Raw genomic sequence first — 10,652 nt, 5'->3', positions numbered from 1 at the left:
TCACCTCAGCCTCCCAAAGGCACGGGATTACAGGCTGAGCCACTGAGCCCGGCTATATTTTTAAATTGAATTCTTACTCTGTCATCTAGGGTGGAGTTCAGTGGCATGCTCATGGCTGCCGCAGCCTTGACCTCCTGGGCTCAAGTGATCCTTCCAACTCAGCCTTTCAAGTAGCTGGAACTACTGGTGTACATCACCACACCCAGTTAATTATTTTGATTTATTATAGAGATGAGGTCTCACCAAGTTGCCCAGACTGGTCTAGAATTCCTGGACTCCTCTAGCCTCTGCCTCCCAAAGTGTTGGGATGACAGGTGTGAGCTATTGCATCCAGTTAGAGATAATGTTTTTAGTAGTTAGCATCTACTAAACACTTAAGATTTACCAGATACTTTTCTTATATCTTCTAATCCTTATGCCTATTTTATGATAGAGGCTAGAGGCATTGCTGCCTTCTTTTTAAAGATAGAGAAACTGAGGCTCAGTGGGTTAAACAACCTGGCCAGACCACAAAGCTGGTAAGCACAAAGGCCAGGTTTTGAACCCAGCTTTGCTTGGCTGATGAGGCCACGTTTCTTACCATTTCACTTTCCCAATAGCTAAGTCTGAATGTTTGAGAGTTGTTTTCATAAAAAGCGCTGAAACAGTTGAAAATGTTGTGCCACTCATATTCTTTCTGAATGCTGGAACAAGAGGAACAATGGATAAGTGACATGGTTGTGTGTCCTTATCAGACATTGTAACACTTAATTTACACTGTTAGTTATCTTATGGCTTTTTCCCCAGATCTACAATATTGGCTCCAACCACGTTATTGACTCTTTCTCAGCATTAAGCAAACCTACCATGATGAAATTGTTTTCTGTACTTTTATTTGCAATCAGTACACATTTTCAGCTCATGTTGTACACTAGAGTTTCCCTTTCAGATGTTTCAAGATATTCGTTCACCAAAAGGTCTTAAGAGGACCTGAAGGAATGTGATTAAGAATACTAGAAAGTGTAAAACAGAGAGCAAAATCAAGGCACAATGTGTTGTTTCATTTATTTATATTTTTAGTATTTTGTCTTATTATATTTTAGGAATGTGGGACACAAGTGATGATTAACTACATAAGTAGACTGCATTCAGGTGAAGTTGTGGCTTCTAACTGGCCCACACTCCCCCAGTAATGACCCAAGTACCCTTTGTGTTGTCACATGACTCTCACCTTCCTCTCTCTCTCCCTCCCTCCCCTGGCAGTGCTCCATGACTGTGGATCCCATCTTTGTGCAAATGTGACTAATGTTTAGGACCCACTTATGAGTGAGAACTTGAGGTATTCAGTTCTTTGTTTCTGTGATAGTCCACCTAGTATGATGGTCTCCAACTCCATCCAACTTGCTGTGAAAGCCATGATTTTGTTCTTCTTCCTGGCTGCATAATATTCCATCATGTATCTGTACCCTATTTTCTTTATCCAATCCACTTTCAACGAGCAGTAGGGTTAGTTCCATGTTTTTGTTACTGTGGATAGTGTGGCAATAAACATGCACGTGCAGGTGTCTTTTTTGTAGAACAATTTATGTTCCTCCATGTATATTCCCAGGAGAGGAATTGCTAAATTGTAGGGAAGGTCAATTTTTAGTTATTTTAGAAGTCGCCACACTGCTTTTCATAGAGGTTGAACTAGCTTGCACTCCCACTAGTCATATAAAAGTGTTCCCTTTTATCCACATCGGTGTCAGCATCTGTTATTTTTTTTACTTATTAATGGTGGACGAATTAATGGTAGATAAACCTTACCAGTGTTAGGTGTTATCTCATTGTAGTTTTGATGTGCATTTCTGATGATTAATGAGGTTGAATATTTTTCATGTGTCTGATGGCTGCTTGTATGTTTTCTTTTGAGAAGTATCTGCTCATGTTCTTTGCCACTTTTTTAATGGAGTTTTTTTTTTCCTTTCGCTTCATTCAAGTTTCTTGTAGATCCTCAATGTTAGGCATTTGCCCGATGCATAATTTGCAAATATTTTTCCCTATTCTGTGAGTTGTCTCTTTACTCTCTTGATGATTATTTTTGCTGTGCAAAGACTTTTCAGTTTGATGGGGTCTCACTTGTCTAACAATGTGTTGTTTTAGATATAAGAATTTTGTATTTATCTCCTATAATTATTTTTAAAACATTTTAGCTCCATGACATAAAAGGTAAGAGCGACAAATCTTTGGGTTAAGAGATTTGCTATCATTTCCACCCCCACTATATACATTACTTTTCTGAGTAGGAGAAAGGCATGTAAGAAATAAGATGAACAGAATCTTCTCATCATTATCATCAAATAATTCACTATGAATCTACTTATGGGGCTTTGTTCAAAGTGTCTTTGACATACTCATTCTTAGCATTACTTTGCAATGATGTCCAGGGTTCACATAAAAGAATATTGGCTTGGTGAATGCTCAAATACACATACTAATTTGGAAGACCAGAGAGTAATACACAGAATAAATAACGAAAGATACTAGTTTTGTACACCTGAATCTCTGTTAAAACAGCCAATTCCCTCCATTCCCAGAATCTTTACAAGGGAGCAGCTGTTGCTTTTAATCTGACCATCCATGAAGATGACAAAAATGTTTCTAAGAATGGTTCAACATGTGCTCTGGAATGAGAAGTATGTACATTTTACAATACAATTAATTCAAACTTAAATATATTAAATAATATGTGGATGGAAAGATGTTCTCAGTTATAATTTACTTTTTCTTGTAGATAAGGGCACTTGGAACATTTTCTTCTATATATAGTTGATCCTTCTCTATGTGTTTAGCATTGTTCTTGGCTCAGACATGTCCCACAAACTAGAGGCCTTATTATTTGCAGGTTATTTGCAGCTTCTGCTAATGTGTGATCCAAAAGCCATGCCAAGTGGCACATCTTTATCAATTAAAACTAGGAAGATTTCTCGCTCTAATAAACACTACAGACTTACTAATAGCATTGCTTTTTTGCTCATGAGCCTCTTCTTTTGCCAGGGTGTGTCTTATCTGTGCTTTCTCTGCTAACATTGCTGATGTGTTCGCCATCCTAGGATAAACCAATGGGTTTTTACAGCTCTTGATAAGAAGAGTCACTTCCTAAGAGGGGTTGGAGCTAATGGCGAGTCTGTCAGGAGGAATGATGGATGTTAGGACATGTTGTAGGCATCCCCCATCTCCAAAGTTTACCCTAGTGCTACAATTGTGACTTAAATCCCTTAATCATGGTTGAATGCAAGATAAAAGAAAAAAATTTAAAATAATGCATGAAGTATGTTTTAGACCATATGATGCCAGAATGTGTCTATATTCTCTTAATAACCCAAAGAGGTAACACTGGAATGGTGTTTGAAGGAGGAATTGTAGAGCTCTAGTGGAGTTAGACTCTCCGAGAAGGATGCAATTTCAAGTAAACTGTGGTATACAAACAATGCATAATACTGTTGAGCTCTCACCTCTCTTTTCTACTATCCCAAGAATTCATCCCACAGGATTCAGTATTCCAGGAATACCCATAGGGGTTTAGGGTTTGCAATTTGATGCCAGATGAGTAATTTCATATATCCCTAGCCTTTGTTTAACTAGGAGTTTACTTTTCTAGGGGATTGTAGGCAGCATGCTGGGGAAAGAGTATAAATGGAGTTTCACATATTTAATCTCATTATTTATTCTGAGCCAAAAATAGATTGTCAAATGAAATATGTTCTATCCTTCCATTTTGGCTGATACATCTTTATAACAACCTGGATGGCCAGGTGCAATGTTAGAATTTTGGGAACCCTCGGGAATATGGCGGCAGGGAGAGAAATGCCCCCAGCCTGCTTCTCTCCTACCCATTTCTGTCCTGTACTGTGAGAAGTCTTGAGTGTAAGTTACTGAACATGCTAGCCTACATGTCCAGGGTGTTTCTAGTTTCTCATCACATATCTGCACCTGGACCGCCCATCCTTCCTAAATATATGCACACATTGTTGACAGTCTGCTGTCTGGGAGACAGAACTGGGAACGAAGATATCATAGGCCCTGAATGAAGGTTTGGGTGATTTGGAAAAGGAATTCTGGGATCACAAGGTTTGGAACATAGCCTAGAATTGAGGAGTACAGACTCCAGATGGGCATTTTCATGACTCCATAGACTTTGCCTTCTGGTGAAACATGTGGCGAGAGAAAGACCAGAGTGCTCAACAAATAATTGTTGGATTCTTATGGGTACTGTTCCTGTCACATGGACCACAAGCATGAACAACCTGACATGCTTGATCTTGTAGAGCTGTATTATGGGAAGTGGAGCGACAGATTATAAATACTACATGTGATAAATATAGAGATTGTATAGTATGTTAGAAGGGAAGATGTACTAGGGAAAGCATAAAAATTAGAGCAGGAAGAGGTGGAGGGGCTGCAGAGTTAAACAGGCCAATCAGGATTGGCCTTCACAGAAAAGGTGAAATTTAAGCTAAAGGTTGAATGCTGTGAGAGAAATTCAGACTCTTAAAGGTCTACTGAATAGCTTAAGATGGAACCACACTTGGCGTTTTGAAAGAACATAGAGATCAGCACAACTGGAATAGAGAGAGCAAGATGGAAAATTAGAAATGTAAGATGAAAGATAACTGATGACCTGATCATAGTGTGCAGTGCTGTCTAACAGAATTATAATGAGAAAGATGAAAACGTAATTTAAAATATTTGTGTCACTACAATAAGAAAGTGAAAAGAAACAGGTGATATTAACTCTTATCTCCCTCAATTTGTTTAAAATGTTAGCAGTTCAACTTATAATCTTCGAAATCCAGGGTGTATTTTACACTTATGGCATATTTAAATGTATGCTAATTACATTTTAATTGCTCAGTAGGCACATGTGGCTTTATCTACACCGGACCGCATAGATAAAGGTTTTGACTCATTATTAAAAAGGATTTTATCTATTGCTCTGAGTGACTTAGACGATGTTTCAGGGTTTTAAGCATTGAAATGTCATAATTTTATTTATGTTTTTTAAAGAATTTTGGCTAACCTCAATTGAGAATACACTATAAGGGATCAGAAGTGGACACAAGGAGACCTATATTGTAGTAATCTAGATGAGAAATGATGGTGTCTCAGATGACAGCAACGGATGACATAAAAAGTGGTTGAATTTCTGATCATTTTGAAAGGAGGACAAATAGTATGGTGTGTGAGAGGGGAATCAAAGATACCACCAAGATTTTGCCTTGAAAACCAGAAAAGATGGATTTACCTCAATGAGATAAGAAGAGGTAAAGGGAAGAAAGTTGAGTGATCAGCTGTTGATAAGTATATCTGAAAAACATATCAGCCATCCAAGGGCATTGACTAGGTAGTTGATTATGAATCTGGAGTTTAGGGAGAGTATAAAATGTTAGATATTATCAACTTTTCAACTGGATAAGATTACCAAGGTAGTGAGAATAAACAGATAAAAATACACTGCAGACACACACACACACACACACACACACACACACACACACACACACACAGGATAAAGTCCTGATACATCTTAAATTAAAAGGTTTTAAAATACATGAACTTGGTATTAAGATAATACCAAATACATCAGTAGTTTTGTATTATTTTTAGCTTTTAATTTGAACAAATATGTTTCTAGTTGTCATGATTGTGTTTATGTTACTGAAAAACTATAACTTTAGATGAAACTCAAATACTTTTTTCATAGTATTGTTTTGTTTTAAAATGTCTCATACACCTTCAAATAATTAACTCATATTGTAGACACCTAAATTTTAATAGTGAAGAGTAAAAATAAATACTGTGGTTGTAATGGATTTATAGACAATAATTAGTTTTTAATATATGTCGTTTATTTGTGTGTTCCCTAGGGACGTACAGAGCAAGTGTTCTTTGACAAATCTAGCACTAAATACCAATATAGCAGTTTAAAATCTGTCCCATAGTCTGCAAACTAATACAACTTTGTTTTACTTGTGATAAGCTTACAAATTTGTTTTTTTATGTAAAGTCTGATTGATGGTTATATGTCCTTACCTCATTGTAATCTGTCAATGAACAAGACTTTATACGTTTAACTTTATTCAAATCTCAGGTATGTCTCATAAAACAAGAATGTCTCATAAGACAAAATCCATTATTTTACTACAAGCACATTTATGGCTCTTTAAAAGAAATGCAACTTATACCTCAAATGAGATAACTCTTTGTGATCTTTTTATTATCAAGCCAATTATTTATAATGTGATGTGAAAATTAGTGTATTAAATTAAAAGCTTTATATCAGAGTTAAATAATTCATTTTAATCTAAATGACTACATATATACATATATATACTGACAAATTAACTTTAATGTTATAACACAAGCAATTGTTTGTGTCTTTCCAGTCTATTCGGGAAGTCACAGGCTACGTGTTAGTGGCTCTTAATCAGTTTCGTTACCTGCCTCTGGAGAATTTACGCATTATTCGTGGGACAAAACTTTATGAGGATCGATATGCCTTGGCGATATTTTTAAACTACAGAAAAGATGGAAACTTTGGTCTTCAAGAACTTGGATTAAAGAACTTGACAGGTAAGGAATATTTCCAAAATAGTATATCTATTTTCTTTATTAATATAAGGCAATACACACACAAATGTGTGTGAGGGGTTACTGTCGTTTGTTATATTGTGGTGCACTCTAAACCATGTATTTGTTTTATGAGAAATGATGCCCTATGATGCCCTTGCTTTTATTTATAGATTTTGTAAGAGCAGTGTGAAGGATACTGCAATACTGTATCTCAGCTGAACAGAAGTACACTCTGGAAATGCTCTGTGACTGAAAACTGAGATGTGAAGCATGCTATGTTTGGTGGTTTCAGTTGAACAGTGGACCATATCATCAAATCTTTGCAATAATGCAATAACTCTCTTTAGAGCTTAGTAATGCCCAAGCTATTATACCTAGTTTCACTAATCTTTAGTTTTCTGCACAATCACCTTGTTTTTGAAAACACATCTAATTTATTGTTTTGTTTTCTCTTATTCAGTAGATCACTAAATGCCATCAGTAATTCTTTCTATGAATGCTTCAGTATCATCAGAGGGGCTTTTTTCCTCACTCAGATTGGAGATATATCATGATGGCAACCTAAAATTATCATGTTGCCACAAAAAAAGCACTTGGTAGGATTTTGTTTTGCAAGCCAGTCTTGCAGGTTCACTATTGTCTCTTCAGTTCACATAGGTCATAGTTCATAAACGTGCTGGTGAAAGACTCTTTGGTATAAGTTTTCTAATCATGAATTTTGCCATGTATACCCGTATTCAAATAATGCTAATTAGCAATTAGTGCCTAACAGTGGAATAAAGGAATTCATACTCTGTTAATTTAATCTAAATTATTATGATATATATATTTGTATATACAAATATGGTCTTTATAGTATCTATATATGCAGTGATTTTATATGTATTTTGAGTGCACTAAGTAGTATTGGTTCCTGATACTGAAAATTATAAATTTTAGAGTCATTATCTTAAAAGTAAAAGACAAGATTACTATTATCAGTTGTCGAAGTTATTTGTTTCTTATATTTGAAGTGAATAAAAATGTATAGTTTTAAATTAGAAATTGCTTCATAGTCAACCAGGCATGTGAAATAAAACTGGGATGTTTGGGGTGAAAAAAAGGAATACTGATTATACTATTTATTTTGGACATGATTGTTTAGAATTGATGAGATAATGGTAAATGCAAACTGCCAAAATTTTATAGATTTCTTAAACATTTTTACTTTTATTTCTTTCAAAGATAATTTTTTCTGTGAAGAATGAGGATTTAGCTAACTTGCTATTTACATGTAAATAACAATAGGAGAAAGAATTTTGGAAATGAAATGAGTAAAGTAAAAATGAATAATTGAAATTAGAATTTAAAAATACTGCGATATGATCCAGTTAAAACCTGCATATGAAGCATTGTTTTCCTCATGACTTTCCTGTTTATAGTAAAGAAAAAATAAATTTCTTTTAACTTTTTTTTTAATACTTGAATTCTGTTATTAGTCCATAAGATGTGTTACTTGGGGAATCTTTCTGCACAAGAAACTCATTTTTAAAGAGTTTTCTTATTTATTTTTACATTTAGAGCTATTAAAACATTAGAAAAGAGTTCTTTAATCAAAATTAAGCCACATTTAAACACAGCTTATCTATTGAGTGAGGTCATAACATGTATTACTTATAGTTGTGACAATTTTATAGCTTGTATCATACCAAAATATAACTCTATGATTTCCAAAATATTAATCTTTATTCTACCACAAAGCCTTAATATATTTCTGTTCAGTAGTAGAAATTGGCAACTAGTAACTGATTAACTGAGTGAGTTGTTTAGAAACACATATATTTATTTGAGTTATTATTAATTTCATTTTTGAATATGAATTAAAGAAAAATGCAATAAAATGGTGGAAAATTAAGATATTTTCTAGATATTTATTAGGTGGTTGACAATTACATGCCAAAGTTATTCTGTAGAAAGTCAGTCTAGGATCACTGAATTTAGTTTAGATAATCTAATTGACAGTGAAACTCCAGCAAGCATAATTGTGTTTGTGTGTAAGAATATGTAAGAAAAGATAGAAGAGACCTTTCTAACTGTTCATATGAAGCGGAATGTGGGGTAAAACTTGCCTATCGTATTATCTGAAACAGCTACATGTTCTAGGTAACCTGATTAAAGCAACAAACAAGTATTATTATTTGCTTCAGGTGAAATTGTTTTTGTGTTATATACTTATGTATATAATATGTTTCTACTAAAATGATTTTTGCTGTTTGACACTAGAATTCTAATCATTTAGAATAGCACATTCACTTCTTGCAAACTCGATACTGGATAAAAGGAATATTCATTCAGTTATGAGGAATGTCATATACGATGAATACTGGTTAGATGTCACTTAGACATAAATTAACTCCCACCTTAGACATTTCTTGTCAATTAGCTTAATGCTTACCACAAGCTATTCCATGGTTTAGAAGATTACTACAGATCTTACATACTTTCATTTTGGTTGTGCTCAAAGACGAGCAAAAAACAAATTTTCTGGCTAAACAGAGACACTTATTGTGTTGCTGCCCCTTCATTTCCCTGGTCCATTATGGAATGAGTGAAGCAGAGGGAGAAAGAGGCAGGACCCTAGACTAAGAATAGGCCACATATTCTAAAAAGGAGTGAAGAATTGATTTTGACATCTTCTGGGCATCCTGGGTACCTTGGCTGATCCTTTTTTGGACCAGGGGAGAGATTATACTTCCATCGGTGCAGCCCTATAGGCATGTAATCATCTGTGTCTTGAGGCCACTGAGAATGTCACTACTGCATCCGTGGAGTACCTAGCTGGAGAGGAGTCCATCATTTCTTTCATTATGATCACTTGCACGTGGTTGTGGTTCTTACTAGTCACTCTCAATGACGATGTCCTGCTGATTTTTTTATCACCTCTGTTGTAATCAAACACTGATATTCAAATTTCAAATCAACATTCAATATCATATTAACCACACTTCATTCATTCTACAAGCTTCTACTTATTCAGTTACTAGTATCGGCGAACTATGTTACATGGGCGTGAAAACCATTGTTATTTTCTTCTTTCTATAATTTTTCAAATCTCCTCATTTATTACTAATGGTGGATAATATGATGCATTTTAATCTATATGTTTTACTGTAGACAGAGAAATATTTGATAAATACCTACATTTTTAACCTATTCTTATGTCCCATTTACAATGACTAGATATGATAACCTAGATACAAATTAACTAATATATAGATATATTTATCACACCAATGTCATCTTAACAATTTGAATTTTCACGTTATAAATTATGAGAACATCTCTTTTGGGTAGGTAAGATTTAGGATGACACAAAATTACAATTTGTGTTTTCCAAAAATTAGCTAAATACCCTATATATTTTCAGACAAACACATTCATGTATTTTAGCCTTTATTTAACTTTATGGACATTGTGCTTGTTCAGTTAACTGTGTACTGGATCACCTTGATTAGATTATTTTGATTATTATTTGAGGTATGCACAATAACAATTTTATACAAGTCAAATATTGAAGTTATTCTTGGCAGCCCTCAGTAGTAATGATATATTGTTTGCTAGATTCAGGTACAGTAAATATAAAATAAAATGCTTAGTCCAGGAAATACAACATCTGAATGATGTGATATCTGAACATTGCACTTCAATGTCTGCCTTCAAATCTGCATGTTATTAATTAAGACAGTACACTAAAGTAATGTGGTACCTTTTGATGGCTAAGTTTCTCAAATGTCCTCAGCATTATTTGGTAATGGTCAAATAAATAACCTAATGTTAAATGGACAGGCCACCTGTCACTGACTCAATATCAGTCACAGAGCATGGATGTGCAATTGTGAAGCCAGAAAAATCTGTTCAAATGTCTGGTCTGCCACTTACAGTCTGGGTGTCTCTCTGAGAGTCAGATTCTTTATCTTGAAAATTGTGAAAAAAATTCTGCCTCATGGGATTGTTATGGGCATTAAAGAAATCAAGTAGGGAACTTGTCAACCACAGCCCCTTTCACAAAGGAGATGCCTAGG

General features: G+C 34.7%; 1 protein-coding gene across 4 annotated transcripts in view; it reads left to right on the top strand.

Annotated features, from left to right (window-relative positions):
* ERBB4 (erb-b2 receptor tyrosine kinase 4) overlaps positions 1 to 10,652 on the top strand; it is a 750,739-nt gene that overhangs the window by 178,593 nt on the left and 561,494 nt on the right. For all 4 annotated transcript variants that reach the window (XM_008058078.2, XM_021712356.1, XM_021712357.1 and 1 more), the window contains exon 2: positions 6,405 to 6,591. In XM_008058078.2, coding sequence (XP_008056269.2) covers positions 6,405 to 6,591 — 187 coding nt within the window. The remainder of the gene's footprint in view (positions 1 to 6,404; positions 6,592 to 10,652) is intronic.

Source organism: Carlito syrichta, unplaced genomic scaffold (assembly GCF_000164805.1).
Source record: "Carlito syrichta isolate Samal-C Ts95f unplaced genomic scaffold, Tarsius_syrichta-2.0.1 Scaffold303208, whole genome shotgun sequence".
NCBI classification, from domain to species: Eukaryota; Metazoa; Chordata; class Mammalia; order Primates; family Tarsiidae; genus Carlito; species Carlito syrichta.
Note: the sequence above shows the minus strand (reverse complement) of the source record. Positions and strands in the feature narration are given on the sequence as shown.